Raw genomic sequence first — 23,888 nt, 5'->3', positions numbered from 1 at the left:
TTTGCATTAACAAAAAGTACTAGCACATTACTCCTATAATCTAAAATTGGCATAATCTCACACGAAATTAGTTTTCTTGCATATTAATTAATTCCATAAAATTGAACCAGGTAGTATTTGTATATTCTGCATAGGAATATTTAACTTGTTCAAGAAACTAATTATTTTATTATCTATTTTTTTAAAAAAAATTAACTTTGTTTTTATTTTAACTATTACTATTTCAGTGCATTATTAACTCGTACATTGCACATACATCGCACGAAGAAAATTTAGTTCTTAATAAAGTAAAAGGTTCATTTTTTAATAGTCTATTGTAAATAAAAACTTTTTAGATGTTTTAAAAATGTTAAATACTATAGAAAATTAAACATCCTTATATTTAGCACATCAACGAAGGTACGATCCCCTTATGCATAGTAATCCGTAGTTTGTATTTATGTGCGAATTTTTTGCTTATATTTATTGCATTGTCAATAATTTTCTTAAAAAATACTACAATGTCAGTAAAATTGCATAATCCCTTTATTAATACTATACTAATATGCATCATTATTTTTTATTTGCTCTTCATGACCTTCTCATCCCTTGCTCAAGTCAAAATATAAAAAACCATTTAATTTATGTGTTTATATACTGATGTTAGGCTAATATATTAGCTTAAATGGGGAATAGTCTATTATAAGTAAAAACTTTATTTTTAATTGTCTATTATAGTAAACACTTTTCAAATATTTTGACAATATTAATAATATTAAAGTATATTGACAATTCAGTATTCATATTGAGTGAACTACAAAATTAGTACCCAGAAAATGAGGTTTGCACATTTTAAGTACCCAACATTTACTAGATCACATTTTAGATCAAAAGTTCATAAATCTCAAATTCAGTCCTCATTCTTACTATTCTACCCTTTAGCCATTGAGGGGTATATTTGTTCATTTAATTTGATTTGAGGATCAAACTTGTGATTTTAGGTAGTACTTATATATTCTACATAGGAATATTTATCTTGTTCAAGAAATTAATTACAACTATTCCATAATTTTTTTTAAATGTTTATACCTTCATTTTTTATTTTAACTACAACTATTTCAGTACATAATTAACACGTATATTGCACATGCATCACACAAAGAGAAAATTTAGTAGTACTTAATAAAATAAAAGCTTCATTTTTTATGAATAGTCTATTATATAAAAAAAAAAGATCTTTTAACAATATCAAATATTACGGTCTTATATTTAGCGCGTCAACGAAGTTCGGATCAATTTATTCATAGTAATCGGTACTATGTATTTATGTGCAGAATTTTCGCTTAATTTATGATTTATTTGCATTTAATTTTGCATTATCTAATTTCTTAAAATTGGCATTAACATCTTTATTAACAATCATAGTACTTACTACTTAGTAAGTGTATATGATTTCCTAGGCATCTTCATTATGCATTTTGCATTTTTCCTTTTTCCTTTTTCCTTTTTCCTTTTTCCTTTTTCCTTATGACCATCATCCTATTCTTATCTATTGCTCAAGTCAAAACATTAAAAAACATTTATTAATGTGTTTATAAAATAATGTTAGGCCATTCTATTATCGAGCTACCCCTCTCACTCTTCTGTCTATCTCGGCTGAGAGTCAGAACACATGTAAGATTTGTTTACAGCCTCAAGCAGTAGGCGTGTATGCCATTTTGTCTTTGCACATTGCCTTAAAACTCCACGCCAACCCTAAAAATCATGTCTTTATTCAATTTCCTCAAACCTTTCCCTGCAAAGCACCTGCACTTCTGCTCAATCTCTTCAATTTGCATGCTGCAAAAACACCCTGGCACCTGCTAATACCCTATAAACATACTTATATCTACATGTTTTTCTGTACTAGTTGCATGCTCTTTGCTTTTTGTGGCTTGTTCATGATCATTTGATGTCTGTGCCATATTTACCACAAATGGGTGCCTGCTTTTTTTTGAATTGTAACAGAGTTTTCCTTGAATTCTTGCTGTTTGTTTCTCGAATTGCCGGGGTATTTTGGGTATTTGATTGAATTGGGTTTTGCTAGTATAGAGTGATGGCGCCTTTGAGAGGAGGTAAGAAGAAGAGGAGAGTTGAGAATCAAGACGAAGATAGTAAATCTTTGGCTTCTGGGTCTTCTTCTCAAGAGGGTTTTGCTGAATGGTGGGATGTTTTGTCCAACAAAATTAAGGGTAACGATTCTTAATGTTCTATTTTTTCATTTGATTTGTGTTTTCTTGATGTTTAAAGTTTGAATCTTTATGATGTTGGAATTGTTGATCACCTTAAGATTTGGTGGGGGTGTTATAGTTAGTGGATTGCTCCATTGGAATCTTTGTTTTGAGCTTGATGTTGTTCTTGACAGTTTGTTGATGGCAGATTAATATGTTCAAGTAGGATCCCTAATTTTACTTTTTTTTGTTTGTAAATTTTGGATCACGGCTAGATGTTTGTGTGTTTTATTTGCCTTGTGACAGCAGGAAATGTGGTGAGAGTCTGTAAATGCAGAAGTGAATTTGTGTTGGTAGATTGTATGTCAAGTTCTCTGATTTGTGATGATTAAAAAGATTTAATTGCGACGACAATGTTTGATGCATTTGTGAATTCAGCAAGGATATTTGAAAATATATATAGTGGTGTGCTTAACAAGGAAGGAGTCTTTTCAGTTTCCTTTTGTAGTGAAACAGAGTTGAGAGGATTTCTTAGTCTCATGTTTTCGGGTGGAAATGCATCATCATTTCCTAGTCTCTTGTTAGTGTCTTGACCGAAAGCCATGATAGAGAAACTGCATTTCTGATTATATAGGAGTAGTTGTTTAATTAAGCTGTGTGCATGATCCGATCTTTTGGCGTTGAGTAAACATTTGAGTCGATTCCTCATTCTACAAGTTTCTCAGATATGCAGATGCTAGTGAATTCTATTTCACATAGACATACTTGGGCCGTTTTTGTCTTAAAGAAGTTTCTTGTCTGATATATGAGGTTATTTTCCGAATAGCATCAGAGTCTGTCACTTCCAAAAGTCCCAAAAAATATGCATCTGAAGAAATGTTACTTAATCTGAGTCTATGTAAAGCTCCTATGAGTTCTAATCCGTTGGTTCTGTTTCTTTGTATCTTTTCTATTGTTTGCTTTTTTATTTCGAACCCTAGGATACAAAACTGTTTGCATTTTTCAATGGATTTATGTCAAAGGTAGCTACTGATTTTTACTTGTCAATATTAGCATCCAGTTTATATTTTTGTTGGCATCTAGGAGAGATACCATATGCCATAGAATGTTGCAAGTAAAAGAGCATGGATTAGGTTGAAGCTCATTGTTATCTTGGAAAACTGTCTCTTCTGATTGGTTATCATTTTATAACATGCAATCACGGTGATTCTAAACTACTATAAACTTTTGCCCTTGATTAAGTAGTGTACCTCCATGAAAATGTTACGTCTCTGTAGACATATTTTTTAAAAGATCTGAAGTTAAGTAACACTAGGAAGTTTCTTGAAATGTTTTTCTTGTATTCTGCTTCCTTGGAGTAAATAGAGTGTTGTGCTTTAACAAAATGCTTGTTATTTAGTTTGGAGGACTATTCGTGGCAAAACTATATCTATATATTGAAATGCTACTTGCTGGCTCCTTTTTCTGGCAGTTGGACAGTCGACTGTCATCTGTTTTTGTGGTTTTTTCTTTAGACAAACAAGAGATGCAATGGCTTATTTGCTCGTATTCTTCTGATTAAACTTAGAAAAGTTAACTACTTTTCCACAACATATAGATCAATCAGAACTCAAAAGGATCAACATATTTACTTTATGGTTAATTGCCAGTGAATACAGACTATGGTCAGATAATACACGAACTTTACGAAGTTGAAAAATCTGGAAATCTCTCGACGATAGCTTTCTTTTGGTAACCATAATGTTGGGTTTTGGTCTTCTGAAGTAGTCAGAAAATGTCCTGGAAGTTGTTGAGCATTTTCACTTTCTTGATGTATTGCTTCCTTAGCAGTATTTTCAGATTGATAATGCCATTTATCTGTTCTACAGGCAATCCATCGATGACGGGGACGTTGGACCCCTTCAAGTCGACTTTCGCGATGTCTAGAAAAACATTCGACTACATTTGCTCCTTAGTAAAGGAGCACATGATGTCCAAAACACATTTCGCCTTCATAAATGGCAATCCTATGTCGCTGAACGATCAGGTAGCCTTGGCACTGACAAGGCTCAGCTCTGGCAACTCCCTCATCACCATTGGGGAATCCTTCGGGGCCCACCACTCGACCGTCTCCCAAGCAACGTGGCGCTTTGTGGAGGCCATCGAAGACAAAGGACTCCGCCACCTTAGTTGGCCCTCCACAGAAGAGGAGCTCTCGGAGATCAAGTGCGAGTTTGAGAAAATTAGAGGGCTTCCCAATTGCTGCGGCGCAATCGCCACAACTCACATCACAATGCTACTAACCTCCTCCGACCCGGAGGCGGACAGCTGGCTCGATTCCAGGGGGAAACACAGCATGATCCTGCAGGCCGTGGTCGACCCTGATCTCAAATTCCGGAGCATCATCACTGGATGGCCAGGAAAGATGAATGCTTCCTCGGTTCTCCAGAGCTCAAGCCTCTTCAAGCAATGCCAGAGAGGCGAGAAGCTCAACGGCCCCAAGATGTTCGTCTCTGAAGACACGGGGTTAAGGGAGTACATAGTAGGCGACACGGGTTATCCCTTGCTTCCGTGGCTCCTCACTCCTTATCAAGGGAACCGGATCAATGACACGAAGACGGACTTCAACGAGCGCCTTCTTGCAACTCATTTTGTCGCGTATAAGGCGCTGGCGAGGCTGAAGGAGGTATGGAAGATGATGAAAGGCGATCTGTGGAGGCCGGATAAGCACAGGCTTCCAAGGCTGATAACCGTGTGCTGCATTCTTCACAACATCATCATAGACATGGAGAAGGATGAGGATTTGTTGGAGTTTCCCTCGGATCTCGTGCATGATGCCGGATATGGGCCGGAGATCTGCGAAGCAGTCGACAAAACGGGCTCCGTTGCAAGGGATAAGGTGTGTAGGTATTTAAGTGGGAGGTAGTGTTGTTGAAGAAAATGATAGACATCTTGAGCATAAGAGGTGAGTAGATAGAAGATTTAGTGAGAAATTCATTGTTGTGATTCTGAATAAGTTTCATGTTTTTTAGTAGTTTGTTTTCGTTGTTCATTCTCAGCATATGCTGCTCTTTACTAAGAAGAAAAAGAGTGTCATGGCAAATATATAGATAGGTTTTGAACAAAAAATAACACATTATAAAGTACTAATACATTAAATCATTTCTATGTAAATTAATACTAATGCATTGTGCAATAGAGTGTAAATTTTGGACAGATGTCTTATTTTTGTTTTCTTCTGAGTAAAGGAAGAGATACTTAATCCACTAATTTGCACGAAAGAACATACGTACCTTATAGATAAATATTAATAATATTGTTTTGTGATTGACATTTAGGTAGAAACTGGAAACCAAACTGATGAAAGGAAAGATCAAAGATAAAATAAAATTAGGTAGGTTATCTGAATAAATACAATTTCAAATTAATAAGATCAAGTTTGGTTTATCTCACATCTCACTTGTATTTGAAATAGATACTACAATGTATGTGGAATGACATCAAAACTTAAAAACTCATTGCTATTTTTCATTCATAAGTTGCTTGAGTATTAAGAGCATCCACGACCCTTAAGCACTACATTATTTTCTATGATTTTAAACACTAGTATATTATTCATGTGTTTTTTTTTTAACTTTTCCTATTTGTTATTTTTTTTTTTTTGGTGAGTTATTTCTTTTTAATTATAACTTTCTATTAACTTAAATTATGAATAAGGAGTACTAAAATTTCATTAAAACCACTAAATTTCCTACTTAAACTAATTACATAATTGAAATTAAAAAAATACAACTAACTAAAATAAAATATAGAGATAAGGAGAAGAATAGAGTTTGAGTGTGAATTGACGCGTGATATGTGTGGTAATTATAGATGAAGATAAGAATTAAAAATAATAAAGAAAAGAAAAACGCACCATTTCGTGGGGAAAATTTAGTTTACGTTTTGAATTGAGATTGCACCTAATTTGTGTTTAATGGGCTGGCATTTGTGTTCTAGAAATCATGCCAACTTTCTGATTCTGATATTCCTAACATTACTTTGTATTTAATTTTTGAAATAGAAATTCTCACGTTTTGAGCAATCGTAAGGTAAATTGGTTATTGATTTATGTATATATTAATATTAAGGAGAAGCAAAAAAATTTCCTACAGTACGTACTAAATTAAATGACAAATGTTTTTTGAACAAGTAGTTTCAGAACATAGGTCTTTGCACATCGCACATAAAAATATGAAATCTGCGTGGACATTTGAATGTAGAATACGTGCGTTAAACTTAATAGTTATAGCAACACTCAAATTCCTTTGTCTCAAATCAACATGAACCTATATCATTACCACACTAGAGACCCCCATTTCCAGAAGCCAAAATTCCACAAATATTCACCCCCCCTGTTTCTTCTTCCCCGCGCGACACTGGTGCCCATTGCTCTTGACGTTCTCTGCTCGTTCAAGAACCACAGCACGCCGACTTCTGTGCAAGTTGCCCGCCTCCAGCAGATCCGTCGGGTTGATTGATTTTGATGGTAGTCGGCTGCAATCAAGACAAGGGTGTGAAAACACAACCTACTAAGGTTGGCAACAAAAGTACACAGACGAGACTAGATTGCTGACCTCTGCTTTCGTGTCAGTATCGGAAAGCCTTTGCTTTATGTCCCTGGCTATTGAGAAGAAAACTTCTTCAACATTAAGATTTGTTTTCGCACTCTGCAGAAAATGATAGTATTTCCTTAGATGAATCTAAAGTTTGTTTATCTACTTAAAGAAAATAAACAAGTACTTACGGTTTCAAAGAATTTGATGCCATACTCATCAGCGAGTGCTTGGCCCTTGGAGGTTGGAACGGCCTAGTTCATATGCACAGCAGAAGGTCAATTACTAAGAAATATAAATATCATATCTACAGTTACAAGAAAACAAACCAGTCATTTTAATAATAGAAGAATTATTTTAAGATCAATTTCTAGAGTCAGATCTCTTTTCTACTAATTCAAAGTTGGCAGACATCTCACAATGTTTTGGGATAAGGGTATGTATTATGTAACCAGAACATCATAAACCTGTAAGCCTTGAGTAACTACTAACTCCGTAGAATTGGAAAACTAAATGCCCCAATCTGAAGATATGAGTGAACGTAAAGGAAAGGCAACCCTAACCACACTTTTCTCTTTTTCCAAGTACTCTCAAGTCAGAATGAACTTGTTGTAATACAAAAATGAAGTTGCTGAAGGAGAATTACCCTTTTGCTTTCGTCCATGTCAGCTTTGTTTCCTACCAATATCTTGTTGACGTTGTCAGAAGCATGCTGTTCAATGTTTCTAATCCAGTTCCTAATATCTGTGAGACAAGCGCGACTTTTAACAGTACTACAGAAATTAAGAAAAAGGGAAAAATGGAAAGAAAGAAACCTTACTGTTAAAAGACGATTCATCAGTAACATCATAAACCAGCAATATTCCCATTGCACCACGATAATAAGCTGGAGGTGCGAAAAAACAAAAAACTGAATATCCGAGCATGATGATTATAAATATGCAAATACATATGTGATTGATAACAGATGAGTATATAATTGAGAAATCCCATACACGAGTGCATGTCTTTTAATACTTACTACTGTCCCAAACCAAACTCTCTTACATAATGCAAAGTAGACAAGATTAATTCCCACTGGTTCATGTTAAAGAGGAATGGAAGTAAACCGAAGTACAACTAGTAGCTTACCTGTCTTTCATGTCTTAATACCAAGAAAATTGAGAAAGAAGATTGTTGGCACATTTAAAAGAAAACATGAATTTGGAAATATACTAGCACAAGCCCCCAATGTTATAAGGAAATATATCTATGAACTAACCACTCTTTGTGGAAAACAAAAAAGAAGAGAGCTAGTTTGGGTTTTAATAAAACCAAATTGCACCTGTGGTGATAGTGCGGAATCGCTCTTGTCCAGCTGTATCCCAAATTTGAAGCTTGATCCGCTTTCCGTCAAGCTCAACAGTTCTTATCTTAAAATCAATTCTACAAAATACAGCCACACATTAGAAGTTAAAAGGACAATTAACTCATCCAAAGTTATGTTTCAAAATAAAAATCTTACCCAATGGTAGTGATGAAACTAGTTGTGAAGGAACCATCAGAGAATCGCAAAAGAAGACAACTCTTACCCACACCTGCAGTTCAGGAAACAAGTATGATAAAATCCAGAATAATTTCATCACTGATATTATAATATTCTTCATATACTTTTTGTGTTTTGGACAAAAAACATTGGAAATTTTATTAAGTTCTGATACAACAGAAGTCATAGGTTCCATTTATCAATTAAGGATAAGCTGAACGGCCCTAACAACACATGCCTAGAGTAAACACAAGTAACTAAAAATAATTAGTACTACTACATGTTTGAGGATGATTTAAAGTAACAGATCATGCAGCTATCTGATACTAACTGCTTAAAAGGACATCGATCAAAATTGAACACTTGTTCCACCAGTAGCATTGGTATAAAGCTCTACCATACAAAGGCAATGCACCTACATGTGGAACATTGCATCATGTTTACCTTAAAGAACGAGCGTACTACCTATCTGCTCATGCGCATAGAGATTGGACAAAGAACTAATAGTGCCCAAAACAAGAACGAAAATTCAAAGTTTTATCCAGCAATTTTTTCAACATTAGTTAGAACAAAGCTGTATGTAACACTCTGTTTAAAGCAGTTAGGTGAGAATGCTAAAAAGAAACAATGTCCCCACAAGAGCACCTTCAATGAATTCCATCTAAACCAAATATACTGGTACCGAAAACAGCATGAAGGCCACCAGCATCAAAACACGGTGTTAAACTCAAAATAGCATGTACATATCTAACAACTATTCAAATTTTTAAGGCCTCAACACAAACAAATAACACACACTTCACACTTATTATAGAATGAAAAAAATCTTTCAAGCTATTTCCGAACCTATTTTCCGCATCAACTCCTAATTAAAGAGGCCAAATAGTCAAATTCATTTTTAAAAATATCATCATCCACCTCAAGTCCAGATCCACACTTTAAGTAGACGAATTTTCCAAAACAAGCACTTGAATCGACGCGCTAAGCATCGAAAGCGCCAAACGCGGAACGACAAAAAACAAGCAGAGGCTATAGAAATGGTTGAGACTCACCGCTGTCGCCGATGAGGAGAAGCTTGATGAGGTAATCATAATCCGCCCTCGCCCTCGCCGGTGGTGCGGCCATTGACTAATCGATTGCAAGCCTCAAAATCAGCTTCTGTGTGGTCAGTCTCGGGTCTCAAGTGCACAAATTATTCGCAGATCTGCATCAAATTAGATCATCACACACACGGAGAGAGAAATCGAACCGTGAGAGACAGGGAGGAAGAGGAATACTTGCAAATACGTATACTGTGTACAAATTGAAATCAATACGATAGGTCAAAATTGTAGAGACAGGACAGATCGGCAACTTTTGTGATTATAATTCTAGAGAGAGAAAAAGAGAGAGAGAGGGAGAAAACCAGTTGGGAGACAGTAGTTGGACAGGTTCGCCGTCCGATGGTTGCTAATATGCGCATCTTGTTTGGAGTGCACTCAGAGAGTAATCTAATAATATCTGTGCCAGATTATATTATAAATAAATATTAAATAAATATATCTCCAGAATAAATATGTAGTGCGTTTAGTTTGTGTGATTCAATCCAACAACTCAAATTTAGATTAATATAATCATGGGATAACTAGTCATAGTTTATTTATTCAAACTAAAATAGTTTCACAACTCTATCGCAAGTTATTATCTTAGTACTACTACTATTTAATCTAGAAAACCAAACACCACCTAAATTTACAACAAGGGCTGCAATAAACTACATGCGAGCGCACGGGTGGTGTGATAATTGAAATATTCCTTGGTTATTATTTTTATATTTTATATTCCATCCATCCTCTAAAAATATGAACTATTTTCTTTTTAGTCCGTCTCAAAAAAATGTGCATTTTCTAATTTTGAAAATTCTTTTCTCACATTAGTGGACTAATTCTCCCCTAATAATAATTTAATTATTTTTTCTTTCTACCTATCTTTTACTTATCAATTTTGGAATAAAACTTTTTTCAAACTAAAATGCATTTTTTTTGGGGTGGAGGTAGTAATTATTACTTTGATAAAAGGTTATAATGATTATTAATTGTAAATGCTTATTATTATTATTATTATTATTATTATTATTATTATTATTATTATTATCCAAAAACAATTTTCCGTCAACTGTAGTTATAATCATTTCAATATTTTAACAAAAAAAATTCATCTTGTTGGTATTGAAATGGAGAGAGCAGGTATATAAATTAGAAAATGGAGTACTAGGCTTAATTAAGTGGTGTATATATGATCTAGCTACAGTACAACGGTCGGAAATGGTCATCATTTAATCAGTAAACATGTTTATTGATTAAATAATTATTCTAGCCAATAATTTCCCATAATGACTTAATTGAATATGTAACAGTTGATTCATTCCTCCTCAACAGTGATCTGGCTGGGCTGGTCGGATTGTATTTAATTTGATAGTTGCAAATTTAGTGATGCGATATTATTCGAATCTTGATTTGTGTATACAAAATTGTTAATGATTAGCAAAAATTTCACTTTCTGGATCATTTTTTTATATATGCAAAATGGAGAACTAGTATTATTGAACTGTAGTTATTACCACATACACCATATTTTATAGTACTGTATAAAAATTAAAAAGCAATAGTACTAGTAGAACTTAAATGCATTGTAATTTGTAACACAATTAGTTTGATAAATCCGTGGCATCTCGAATATCAAAACTCATAATGAAAATTGGATGCGGCTAAATTTATTATCCATAATTGAACTAGGTAGCTAATAGCATATCCAACATTCATAAGTTTTTTTAAAAATATATGTATAAAAGAATTTGAAGTTTGACCAATACAAAACGACTCAAGAACTAAATCACGAAAGTTCATTGTTAGACAATACGGAGTTCATAATTAGTTTGTTTTTAGTTGGTTAACATTTTATGTGGATACTCGCGAGATGAATGAACCATAATACCAAAATTTTTAGTTCACCATATGAAATTCGGATTTTTAATGACTTAGGTCATTTTTGGATCATTTGATTGAATTAATTCATCTTAAAATTCAAATTTCGAACTAAAAAAACAAAGATAAATGACCTTAACAATTGGTTTTGGCATTTAATAGGTGTTTTACTTTTAACGCTGCTATATGCCTGAAACATCTATCAAATTAGTACTATATCATAATCCTACTTAACAAATGAAGACAGTAGCAAACTGGTCAAAAAGACCTACAAATAATCTCACATTATGCAATAATATGACTCCACTAAATTGTGGCAATATATACTAGTAGTCCTATATTTAGAATTCTTACATTATGCAATAATATGACTCCACTAAATTGTGGCAATATATACTAGTAGTCCTATATTTAGAATTCTTACATTATGCAATAATATGACTCCACTAAATTGTGGCAATATATACTACTAGTAGTACTATGTTTAGTATTCTAACGCTGTGCTATTTTACAAATGTCATGCTACTCCCTTATGTCCATCAATAATAGTCTTACTTTATTGTTTTCCCTTCTGTCCATTAATAATCGTCTCATTTTGTTGTTTTTGTTCGTCAATCGATAAATATCACATTTTTTTTAATAATTTTAATAATAAATCTTATTTTTCACTAATTTTATCTCACTTATATTTATAAAACTAATAGTAATACTACTATAAAAATATGATTTGCATTCTACTAACCTTTTCAATTTATTTTACTATATTTTTTAAATTTCATGTCTGATCAAAATTGATCTTAATTTTATTTTTTATATACGGGGAGTTTGATTGATTAGATTACTTAGGATGAAGTGGGCCGGATCGATTGATTAGCCAACATGACAGAGCCGAATGCACGTACCCGAAATAGTTAAGACATAATTATTTAAAATTGTAGTGGACTTGATGCAAACCACCGAATAACAGAACATTTGATTTAATCACACAAATAATAATAATATAAAAACGAAAAAAATGGGCAAAAGTTAATGGTTGAAGGCATATGCTAAGAAGATCCCCTTCCACCGAATCACTCCACCACTCTCTTAATTTCAAGCTAAACACATTTTTTTCATTGCACCACCTATTATTCTCTCTCTAAAATCAACTCTTTCTTCAATAATCTCAATGGTTTCCCAAAAATGGAGGCAGCAAATGCAGTTTAGTAGATGGTTTGAGAGAGGATGATGAGCATCTCTCTCTCGAACTCCCTCTGTTTCTATCTTTGGGATTTGGGCAACTACACAACCTTTGGCAAATGGTGGGAAATCTTCGTAATTCTCAGCCTTTATCAGTTTAAGTTTCTTCTTTTTATTTAGAAAGGTTGCTTTTTTTGTTAGTTTTGATTTCTTGTATCGAAATGAAGGTTTAAAATATACTCCTATATGTGGACTTATTTTTGGAGATGATGTGTTGTAAATTTCTAAAACCTCTAATAGCTATTTGTGGATCAACTAATGCTTGAACATGAGATCGATTCTCTTCACTAGTGTATTTCATACTACTATGTTAATCCATCCACGAATCCGTTTGTTTGGATGGAATGCTAGATTGATTGTATTGTTCGGATGCTTCATTAGAATCTTGGTAAAAGTTGGAGTCCAAAATTAGAAAAAGCTGAGAATGATAAGACAATTGAGAAGAAAAATGATACTAGTAAATTTGGAGAATTTGAATAAATATGATATTTATATGAGGGGATGAGATTAAAAAAATATTAACATGAAAAAAAAACATTTTTAAGTAAAAAATAAGATAATTATGAAGTGTTAATGTTTCTTATTTGGACTGAGATATTGACTTATACGAAGACTTGCACGCCAGGCCTCCAAATTTTGGTTGAAAAATAAACATATGTCCATGCTCTTCTATTGAAGGGCCATTGATCCTTGATATAATTAATTTAGGCATAGTTCTTGATTTTCCACAAACATTAAATTTGATTATAAAAGTTGCGAACTTTTGTTGCTATTTGAGGTTTCTCACAATACACATTTCCAGCAAGATCAATTCCTATGTGATATTAACTGATACAGATGTGTCGTAATCAATGTTTATATATGTGGACATTATCTATCCATAAGTAGCATGTCATGTAACAAACTAAAAGAAAAACAAAATTAAAAAGCAAAAGTTAAAAAAAAATTGCCAACAGTTCAGTATCATTTTTAATTATCATGGTAGAGAAAAGCAAAGGGAAATGAAAAAATGGTCATTATTGATTATCCAAAAATAAAATGTAAAGGATATACTTAGTTGATTTATTCTCCTATCAAACATTTGCATGAAAGTGAAAATTTTGCTCAGGTCTTCGAGGAAGAACGCATTGCCGACACGGCGTTACTGGATAGTGGCCGGTGGTGCGCGGACGACAGCCGCCGTGGAAGAGTAGCTGAGAGGAAGATGAGAGAGGAAGTTATAAAATTAAAGAATAAAAATAGAAAAAAAAAATAGTTACTCTTACTATTTAAATTTGTTGGTGTGGACAAATTAAAAACGACGATATTTGGATTATCAAGATTTTTCGATAAGCCAAGCAGGAATCAATTTCACCGGAGTTGTCAATTGTGGGAAATTCTAAATAACAACCATATTTATAATTTTTAGAATTAAATTTAAGTTATTGAAAAATTCCGAATTCAACTAATTTTTATAATATTAACGACCATGTGTCCTTTATTAAAATCATTGAAAAAATATATGAAAGCATGAGCTTTCATGTACAGCTTGAAAGGGTGTTCTATTAGTTGGTTGCACGTTAAAAAAGGTCTTGCTATAGTATTTTGGGCTCCTACCCCACGAAGATAAGTCTACATAATTTATTCAGCGAATATGTATATATATTAGTAATATACAGAGTTAATTGTTGAGAGTTTAAATTATCAAATAAATCATCGAATTTGAAAAAAAAAATGCAATTAACTCGTCCAAACAAATTTCGATGGCGTCTGTTATCAAATAAAATATATATTATCTTACTAGGGATGTAATTAATTACTCATTAGTTACTAACTAATTACCAATCCCAAAACCAATTTTCAATCATTAGATTAGAAGATCTTGTGTAGGGGTGGGTAGGTAAGGTATACCTTACCGAAACCACCATACCGTATACCTTACCGTAAATACGGTATGCGAAAAAGTCATACCTTTACCTTACCAAAGTTTTCGGTATACCGAACTTCGGTATACCTTATTTTCGGTATGATAAATTTTTATACCGATACCGTACCTCATTTTCGGTATATACCGTACCGAAGTTCGGTATACCTTACTTTTGCGGTATACCTGACTTTCAACATCAATTAAAATAGAAAATTAGAGTTTTTAAAATATTATTTATAATTTATAATTTTAAAAATAAATTAAATATAATTTATTCATAATTATATTTATATTTCACAATAGATTTTATAATTTAAAAATATATAAAATATATTTTATATATAATTGTGTTTATATTTTTGTGGTATATACCTTAATTTACGGTATATACCTTAATTTACGGTATATACCGAATTTCGGTATGTAGCGGTATATCGCGGTATTTGAAAATTCATACCGTTACCTTACCGGAATCTTTCGGTAAGGTATCATACCATACCGAAAGTCACGGTATACCGAAAATTCGGTATTTTCGATATTTTTTCGGTACGATAAGGCCGGTATTTCGGTATTTCGGTATTTTTCCCCAGCCCTAATCTTGTGATTAATATAATACTAAATGTAATATATTTTAAATTTAAATAATTATTAATTAAATTAAAAAGGTATTAATATCAAATCCTATATATAGTAATTATAACTAACTACTTTCTCTCTCCTCAAAATCATCTCAAATCTTTAAATTTACGTAACTCTCTCAATTTAAATTATTTTTTCGCAAAAAATATATCAAATTAAAGATAATTTAATAAGGATTCCAACGAGATCTCAATTGCATATGTTCCGACGACGTTCGGATGATGAAATTTAATATTTTTTATTTTAGTTTTCGTAAATGTTGATACCCAGATTTTTATCAACAAATACATCAAAAAATCTCAATAAAACCATGTAAAAATCTCAATAAATATGTGTTGATATTTTCTTGTACTAATTTTGATATTCTTATATCATATTGTTGATATTTGTAATACACAATGTTGATATAAAAAAACACCCACGAAAATTATCATATGATAACATAATGACGATATTACCCTTTTGTTGATATTTTGTTTACTATTTATTGAGATTTGTGAGCTTTAATCTCATCCACTCATTTTAAAATTCAAGGGTGGAGATTTAGTCTTGATTTTGGATTAGGGTGCTATAAGCATTAGAATAAGACCCTATCTTATGATATGGACATATATTATGCATTTAATATCCTCCATAAATTTAGAATATAGTTTAATATTATTCTTATTATTTATATTTATTTCCACATATTTGATTAATTTGTTTAGAACTTAGTAAAATCACTTTGTACTCTTTGATTATTGGTAAAAATTATTAAATAAAATATTTTTTTATTAAAGCTTTCCCCTAGAGAATTTGGTTTCTCTCCTTCCATAAACACATGTGTGGAGTCTTTGATTATTGGGAAGAATGTATAAATAAAATATTTTACTATTATTATGTTTTCCCAGAAATTGGTTTCTCTCCTTCCATAAACACACGCCGGTTGTATATGGAGTATTAATACTATATGCCACCTTTAAATATTTCAAAATTCCATTCAGTTGTTCAACCGAAGAAATTAAAACAAAATCGAACACAATCGATTTAAAAGAAATAACTCATGCTTTAAATATTAAATTGAGAATGAGATACGGGTTTATCATTGTTAATTCTTATTTCACAAAGTTTAATTTAGATAGTTATGTATTGTTCATGATTTATCACATTTATCAGTTATCTTACTCTAGCGTCAATGAGCCAGACAACTACACATTGCCTTTGAAATTATCTCTAAAAGTTGGAATAAATCATTCTGAAAATTTAAAAGGTAATTTAGTAAGTAGATAATATTATAATTAATATTAAAATTTAAATTGATTTAAATAAAATGCTCAGGTCAAACTAAATATTTAGGGTTATTGTTTTAAGTATCTTTATTCAATTCAGCAGTAGAGATTACAAACTCTCCATTTGCCTACATATGGTGTATGGAGCGTCGACATGCTTTCTCCTCGATTGAATTTTCCTTGAAGCAAATTTAATAAGAAATTGTGGATGTATATCATGGTCAATTTTAAATATTCAAACTAAAATTATAGTATGACAATATTTTGTGTTAAATTCTCTAAATTATGTCTCACATCGACTTGGTGATGATCCTATCTAATCTATATAAGTATGGATAACCCTCCCCCTTATGAGGCCTTTTAAGGGGTGAGTGGCCCATTTCTAATATGGTATCAGAGCGGGCCCAAGTCGATGATGGTTTTCTCTTTACTCTCTTATCTACCTCACGAGTGGAAGACCGATGTCCTTTTCGGCCCACATCGATGATGGTTCTCTTATCTCTAGCATTGCCTACCCACGTGATGGAAGACCGATGTCCTTTCCGGCCACACGTGAGGGGGCGTGTTAAATTATCTAAATTCTCGTCCCATATCGACTTGGTGATGATCCTATCTAATCTATATAAGTATGGATAACCCCTCCCCCTTATGAGGCCTTTTAAGGGGTGAGTGGCTCATTTCTAATATTTTGAGCCAAAATGGGAGACTCATATAAGAAAAAAATCATAATGAGACCGGTGATGGTGGATTTGTCAAAAATTATATTAGAAGATAGCCTAGGTGATTCAGTTAGAGATTCCAGAGTTGGTTGTTCCGTGTTCGTTACATGCTTGAGAAAAAAATTGTTGGCTAAACCCCTTCGTTTGTTTGGCTGGTTGTTTAAATGTTTAAATTGTTTTGATCTATCTCTTTCTATTGTTGGTTTCTTTGTTGGGCTCATTGTATACCATGACAACTGTGCAAGTGGACTACGTTTTTTTGTTTTTTTTTGTTACAAGAGCCATAACCCTTAAGAAGATACTATAAACACTTTAGCATTTCTGTTTTTCTATAGTCTCCAACAAATTAAACCAAATATAGTACTCCAAGAGTGGCCATCTGCTACTTTGCTTAAGTTCAAATTTTCAATCAACCAAGCCTCAAATGATATAGAGATAAACCTGAACCAAATATCTCTTGGGACTATCTTACTCCATACGGAAAAGGCAGTCGGGCAGCGTCTCAGGATGTGATCAATGGATTCTTGTGCTCCCCCACAAACAATACAACTTGCCTCATCAGAAATATGTCTACGACACCTCTCAACATTGGTAAGTAATCGGTCTTTGAATGCAAGCCATAAAAATTGCCGAACTCTCTAAGGGCCTTTATAACTCCATATCGAGACCCAACAATTATCCTCTGTACCCCACCGATCACGAGACAAATAGCCATATGCTTCCGCCACCGAGCACTTCCCATTTGATTTCCATCGCCAAACACAAAGATCATCGCCTGCTTCCTCGTTTGGGGGACATATACTAGCAATATGCATAGCTGCCGACTGAGTAATAACAACATTTAAATCAGCCCACTTCCAGTTCCCACGCTCATCCACAAAATCACAGACATAGGCATCAACTTCAACAATCGCATCACTCACCGTATGGTTGACTAATGGCCCTAAGCTCGGGATCCACAAATCTAGCCAAAATTTTGTGAGCTTCCCATTACCAATCAACCAACAAACACTATCATGGACCTCATTCCAGACTTTCGATAATGAGCCCCAGAGAAAGGAACAATTGACTCGTTTTATTATAGTTGGGCTACATATTGATAGTTGATACAAGTTTTGTAGTAGTTGTGTAAATGCTTCATGACAAATTGTTGATACCATTGATTTGTAGTAGTTGGCTCAGTTGACTACATTTTTAGGGTGTAAATGCTTCATGACAAATTGTTGTAGTTGTAGTATTTTTTATTTTGCATTTTTGTTTTGTAATTTGCTTTGGCCGCTAATAACTTGTTTGAACTTTTATTTTTTACATGAAATAATTATATACCTTTACGATTATTCTAAATATAATTGGAGGGGAGTGATGAATTGCTAACTCATTATTTAATTGTTAACTACAACTAATTTAAGGCCATATGATTTTAAAAAATGTGTGGTCTACAATTTGCCACGTGTAATTTTCGTTTTTATTAATTAAATTGAAATTTTTTTTAAAAAAAACGTCAAATTAGGGTTTTGGATGAAAATGTCAATATAGTGTTTCGAAAATATCAACACAATGCTTTGAGAATGTCAACACAAATTTAGGATTGACATTGTATATGCTTTATATTGACATATTATCTTAGCTGTATTGACATTAGCATGTGTACGAAAAATACGAAAATTCTAGATTTTTTTTAAAAAATTTTGATGTCGGAACATATGCATGTAGTATATCGTTGGAATCCTTATAAAATTATCTTTAATTTGATATATGTTATATGAATTTAAAGTTTTGGGATTTCTTTTAAAAGTTAGTTATAACTAACTTGACATTAATATCCCTATTGATTTTTATTGGAATTAATCATATAGCTTTATTGACGTTTTTTGTTGATCGTATTGACATTTTGTGATTAATGATCTAGGCCTTTAATTTGAATATCTAATGATTATTATTGAATTATAATTAATAATTAAGCATTGAGTTAGCAATATAACACTCCCCTACAATCGAACCTTTATTTCTACTCTAAATTTAATTGGAATGATGCCGTTTCTCATATCAAAGACGTCGACATTGTCTCGTTATTACCGTACATCACACATGCCTGGATCTGCTTTTAGAAAAATTGATTGATCTCGTAATGATAAAATATGGTAATATGACATTTAAGTAGTACTAAAATTTGAAATTTAAAAATATGACTTTTCTAATAATTATGTTTTTTTGACATAACTTTTTAATAATCCAACGTGATTCCGTGAATAGACCCATCGGCGCGTGTGAAGGGTAATCTCGACAATTCAGATTATTCCGCTCTTCAAAAAGCATAATTTATTTATTTTCTGTGGAATATTGTTGTCTGTGAACATATTCATTTCTGGTCTCATCTCCATCCACCCCTTTTCTTTCGCAGCCCTAAAATTTCTCTCTCTAAATTTCGCCCTCGATCTTCTCCGATCATCCCTCGCTACCATGGTAATGATTTCTCTGCTTCCTGTCTCATTACAATTATATCCTTTTTATGTACTTCTGTTACTGTTTTGCGGCTGCGATCTCAATCATTTTTGGTGTTTTAGTTCCGATCTTTAAGGCGCTGTTACCGAATTCAGAACTCTAGTTCAGCTGCCAGCTGAATTCTGATTTATTTTTTCTTTTTCTTGCCTTTCTCCCGCTTTTCTCGTATGGATCGTTAGATCTGATTTGGTGTTACATTATATGAATTGGCTTTAATTTTGCATGATGAAGACTTTATTTTACGCCGATCTCGTATTGGTAAAATATTAGATCGTAACTGTGACATATTTGGGGTCAAATTGATTTTTATCTAGCTGATTGGCTTGTTTGATGATCGCTGAGATTTGGTTATATGTGGCTAACAAGTAATGACCATGCCATTATTTACTGGGGGGAGGATGAATTATATTTTCATATTTGTGACTAGAACAGTTAGCTGTTATGTAAGTAGGTAATTTGTATATTTTGAAAATGATTATGTGTAAGTATTTGAGCTGAATTATAGCTATAACTATATAATACACTTTTCAATATTTAAACTACAAACAAACTTGTACTTTTTTCCTACAATTGTCACGACCTTTACCTAGCATACTGTAGTTCCTCGCGATATTATCAGTGAACTCCATAGGTTCATGTTTGAGTTCTTTTGGATTCTATGTGTGATGCCGTCAAATCAGGGCTCCTTTGTTAATTGATGGGATTTCAGTCTACGTTGTTTGATAGCAATGTCGTGGAACAAACAAGAATAGTAACACATGCCCTTTTATCTTATTTGTGTTGATATATGATTTTGGATTCCCTTGATTGAGCTAGCTGCTCTAGCCTTCAAGTCCTCCAGCTCTCGAATCTCCATAGTGGCCTTGTTATTAACATTATATTATGTGTTGCTTATGAATAGAGAAAATACATGTAGCTAATAGTAGCTATTTCATCTCTTTATTTTTGGACATCTTGACACATCAGTTAAACCTATTTTTGACCAGCTATCAAACTAATGATTCTTATAAGCAAGCTTTTCTTCACAAGTGTTCTTTTCTTCCTTTCTCTTCTGCATGTATAGTTTAGAATGACCTTCCTCCTCCACTGCCTCAATCTCTCTCTCTATATATATATAAATTTTTTTATCATATCTATGCAGTTTTACTTAGTTTTTTTTTTGGTATGGAAAAGGTCAATTAAATGGCTGCCTATTGGCAAGTCTGCAGGGTAGATTTTGGCTTTGAAAGCTTCCAATAGTTTCATCACTTCATGGTTTGTTAAAAATACATAATTTCTTGAAAGCTTTTTCAAGGTGGGTATTGCAGCAAGCCCCATTCCCCACTCTCTCTCACACAGCGAGATCCATGATATTGATTGTTATGAGTAAACAATTAGAAGGGTTTTGCAACCCACTAAATATTGATTCGCTATCTGTTCCAACATCTCACTTCCCTTGTGCTTGCAGGCCAATTCAGCATCTGGAATTGCTGTGCATGATGAGTGCAAGCTGAAGTTTATGGAGTTGAAAACTAAGCGATCGCACCGTTTCATAGTTTTCAAGATCGAAGAGAAGCAGGTCATCGTGGAGAAGCTTGGAGAACCAGACAAAACTTATGATGACTTTACTGGACACCTTCCTGCTGACGAGTGCAGATATGCAATTTTTGACTTTGACTATTTCACTGAAGAGAATGTCCCAAAGAGCAGGATATTCTTCATCGCCTGGTAATTCACCTTTCTGTTGAACATAATTAATCTCCATCTCTGTGTCAGTTTAAATGTCCTTTTGTAATTATGTGTGCGTTTTACTTGTGCTTATAAGGTCCCCCGACACTGCTAAAGTTAGGAGCAAGATGATCTACGCAAGCTCAAAGGACAGGTTCAAGAGGGAGCTGGATGGGATCCAGATTGAGCTGCAAGCAACTGACCCAACTGAGATGGGTCTGGATGTCTTCAAAAGCCGCGCAAATTAAAGGCTTCTAGAGTAGCAAGTGGAGTATGATACTAAGCTCTTTGCTTTGCTCTACAGAATGTTAATAGTTTGTGGAACTATGGTGCTGGCTAAAGCTATTATACCTTTTCTGGTCGAAGCTTATATTCTGTAGCCATGTCTTTGTCTAGAAGAAGCTGTGATTTTTGATCCGTTTTTCTGTGTGGAGTTTATTTTCTGGATTTCGTGGGATGGATTGGTTTTCTGTATTGCAGAAGGAAAAAAGTATTTGTCCAAAATTTCTTGTAACTCTCGGTTTATGTTGCCATGAGTGTGAAGTATCAAACACTTGGTAACAGAATGAGCATTCTTGGTTTGGCGTTATTGATTGCAATTCAGGTTCCGTTATTGTATATCTGTGGTAATCTGCTCGCATTTTGAGTCGAGAAAGTCTCAGGTGGCCCCTTTTCCGGTAGTGTTGCGTGCTCCCTAATAGCCCGGAGGGCCGGAATCCACTTCTATGAAATGTTGTGCCTTAGTCCTTTACTAACAGGAAATTTTTGATTAACAAATCTGGTATAATTAGTAATTAGCGATTGGTTAGTTATGTGTTGTTTGATTATGATGCTATTTTCTAAACACTACTGATATACTATCAATGTAACATTAAATATAAAAGTGTCTTACTCGATAAATTAAGAGTAAAGGTCAAATGTGATCCCTAACATATGACCGTTTTATCAATTTGATCATAAATATTATCTTTTTGATTATTTAGTATTCACAAATGAATTCAGACCCGAATCGGTCCTCACTTAAAAGAACCGTCTAAAACTAACGGTCAATGGCATTAAAGCATGTTTTGACCAAAATTAATCATTTGAATTAATAATTTTAATTATATCAGAAAAATAAAAAATTCAAGGAAAAAACGCATCAATGGCGCCCATCCCCGCCGCCGGCTACCAGAAATCGAGCTTCGCTATTTATTTTGATGCTAACACAAAATAATTAACCCAATCTTATAATCCAGATAAATCACCCTCATCCCCGCCGGGTTCCCGAAATCGAACTTCGCTAACGCATCAATGGCGCCCAGCGGCACTATCTGCACCACCACCGCCTTCTCCGGTAGGAACACCATTTTCGTCAGCCCCGCTCCGTGCACCCCCGCCATCGCGTCGCAGGAATTCACCAGCTGTGAGAATTCCGTCAGATTCGCCTCCGCGCCGCCGCCGCCCTCGGCGGAGACCACCTCGAACCCTAGCTTCGTCGCTGCGCGCGAGATCTGTTTCTCGTTCGTCAGTATTCGAGTTTTTTTTCCTTGAAGTGATCATCAGGTGAGGCCTGCGGCGGTGGTGGGAGATTGTTTGTTCTCTGTTGTAGGTGTAGGCGCGGGGTGTTGGAAATAAGGCTGGTTTTGATGACCTAGAATCAGCCACATCCAAGAAGCTTCGGTTCCTTGAAAGCAGAAACGGTTAAGGGGAATTAGTTGTGAGAAGTTTATTCGTTATTCAGTTTCTAGAGCTGAATTAGATTTGGGAAGCTAAGATATAAAAGGGCCTCTCATCGGGTAAACAAAAACAGAGAGTTCAAGAAAAAGATTCATCAAGATAAGTTGAGTTTCTTCTTTGAGTGAGTCGACAGATTGAGAGAAACACTTGTATCATCTAGCTGAAATTGCATCTTTCTTGTTGAGTTTTCGTAGAATAGATTGCGTGAGGAATAGCTAGTGTTGGTGAGAGTGTTCAGCTCGTTCTTGAGCTTGGTCGTTGTCTTGTAATTGTTCCAAAGCTGTGACTAATACAACCTCCATCTTCCCTCCCGTGGACGTAGGTTCGAAAGAGCCGAACCACGTAAAATCTCTGAGTTCTTTTCTTGTTAGTTTATCTGTTGCATTGAAGGTGTTTGTTGTTTTGTCCGAGTGAGTGCGATTCTCACTGACTTGATCGTAGCTCATTCTTCACAAATTGGCGCCGTCTGTGGGAATCTCAGCCCACGACGATGACTACGGCTAAGTTTGATTTGGAAAAGTTCACGGGTAAAAACGACTTTGGGCTATGGAGGCTTAAAATGAAGGCCGTGATGATGCAGCAAGGTTTGTGGGACATCTTGAAAGAAGAGAAAGAAGAGGCAGATGAGAAGGAAGGAGTCAAGAAACAAGATCTTCAAGATAAGGCGTATTCTACTCTAATCCTCAGCCTGAGCGATCGAGTTTTAAGAGAGGTTTCAAAGGAAGAAACCGCAGCTGCTGTGTGGAAAAAGCTTGAGTCATTGTATATGACTAAGTCCCTAACAAATAGGCTTCTCTTGAAGCAGAGGTTGTTTACATTCAAATTCTCTGAGTCAAGAAACATCGGAGAGCAACTTGAGGAGTTTGCCAAATGTATAGATGACTTGGAGAACATTGATGAGGCCATCAAAGATGAAGATAAGGCCCTCATGCTCCTCA

General features: G+C 34.0%; 3 protein-coding genes across 5 annotated transcripts; 2 read left to right on the top strand and 1 right to left on the bottom strand.

Annotated features, from left to right (window-relative positions):
• The first annotated feature begins 1,611 nt into the window (after window positions 1–1,611).
• Window positions 1,612–5,220, top strand: LOC125211918 (protein ALP1-like). Of its 2 annotated transcripts, none has more exons than XM_048111880.1 (3): window positions 1,612–1,653; window positions 2,071–2,210; window positions 4,058–5,220. In XM_048111880.1, exons 2-3 carry the CDS (start codon window positions 2,075–2,077, stop codon window positions 5,092–5,094), a joined length of 1,173 nt encoding a protein of 390 aa, XP_047967837.1. In that variant the 5' UTR covers window positions 1,612–1,653; window positions 2,071–2,074; the 3' UTR covers window positions 5,095–5,220. The 2 variants fall into 2 exon arrangements, with proteins under 2 accessions (XP_047967837.1, XP_047967838.1); XM_048111881.1 differs by having other exon boundaries at window positions 1,630–1,653; window positions 2,066–2,210.
• A 1,109-nt stretch (window positions 5,221–6,329) lies between these two features.
• On the bottom strand, window positions 6,330–9,804 carry LOC125215324 (ras-related protein RABE1c). Of its 2 annotated transcripts, none has more exons than XM_048116713.1 (9): window positions 9,694–9,804; window positions 9,341–9,492; window positions 8,268–8,340; window positions 8,088–8,188; window positions 7,584–7,649; window positions 7,410–7,507; window positions 6,955–7,017; window positions 6,785–6,877; window positions 6,330–6,704 (listed from the first exon to the last, which is right to left on the bottom strand). In XM_048116713.1, exons 2-9 carry the CDS (start codon window positions 9,411–9,413, stop codon window positions 6,621–6,623), a joined length of 651 nt encoding a protein of 216 aa, XP_047972670.1. In that variant the 5' UTR covers window positions 9,414–9,492; window positions 9,694–9,804; the 3' UTR covers window positions 6,330–6,620. The 2 variants fall into 2 exon arrangements, with proteins under 2 accessions (XP_047972670.1, XP_047972669.1); XM_048116712.1 differs by having other exon boundaries at window positions 9,566–9,725.
• Window positions 9,805–19,352: 9,548 nt separating this feature from the next.
• On the top strand, window positions 19,353–21,820 carry LOC125214729 (actin-depolymerizing factor 3-like). The gene is made up of 3 exons (XM_048115863.1): window positions 19,353–19,485; window positions 20,972–21,231; window positions 21,329–21,820. The coding sequence occupies exons 1-3, from the start codon at window positions 19,483–19,485 to the stop codon at window positions 21,477–21,479; spliced, it is 414 nt and encodes a 137-aa protein (XP_047971820.1). The 5' UTR covers window positions 19,353–19,482; the 3' UTR covers window positions 21,480–21,820.
• Window positions 21,821–23,888: the final 2,068 nt, after the last annotated feature.

This window comes from Salvia hispanica, chromosome 3, assembly GCF_023119035.1.
Source record: "Salvia hispanica cultivar TCC Black 2014 chromosome 3, UniMelb_Shisp_WGS_1.0, whole genome shotgun sequence".
Classification (NCBI taxonomy): Eukaryota; Viridiplantae; Streptophyta; class Magnoliopsida; order Lamiales; family Lamiaceae; genus Salvia; species Salvia hispanica.
Note: the sequence above shows the minus strand (reverse complement) of the source record. Positions and strands in the feature narration are given on the sequence as shown.

Bases quoted from the DNA above. Each gene is read 5' to 3' on its own strand.
- LOC125211918 (XM_048111880.1), top strand. From the start codon at position 2,075: ATGGCGCCTTTGAGAGGAGGTAAGAAGAAGAGGAGAGTTGAGAATCAA. The intron at 2,211-4,057 runs GTAACGATTCTT...TCTGTTCTACAG, and splicing joins TTTGTCCAACAAAATTAAGG to GCAATCCATCGATGACGGGG.
- LOC125215324 (XM_048116713.1), bottom strand. From the start codon at position 9,413: ATGGCCGCACCACCGGCGAGGGCGAGGGCGGATTATGATTACCTCATC. The intron at 8,341-9,340 runs GTGAGTCTCAAC...CCTGAACTGCAG, and splicing joins TCTCCTCATCGGCGACAGCG to GTGTGGGTAAGAGTTGTCTT. The intron at 7,508-7,583 runs GTAAGGTTTCTT...CTTGTCTCACAG, and splicing joins TGATGAATCGTCTTTTAACA to ATATTAGGAACTGGATTAGA.
- LOC125214729 (XM_048115863.1), top strand. The intron at 21,232-21,328 runs GTAATTCACCTT...TGTGCTTATAAG, and splicing joins AGGATATTCTTCATCGCCTG to GTCCCCCGACACTGCTAAAG.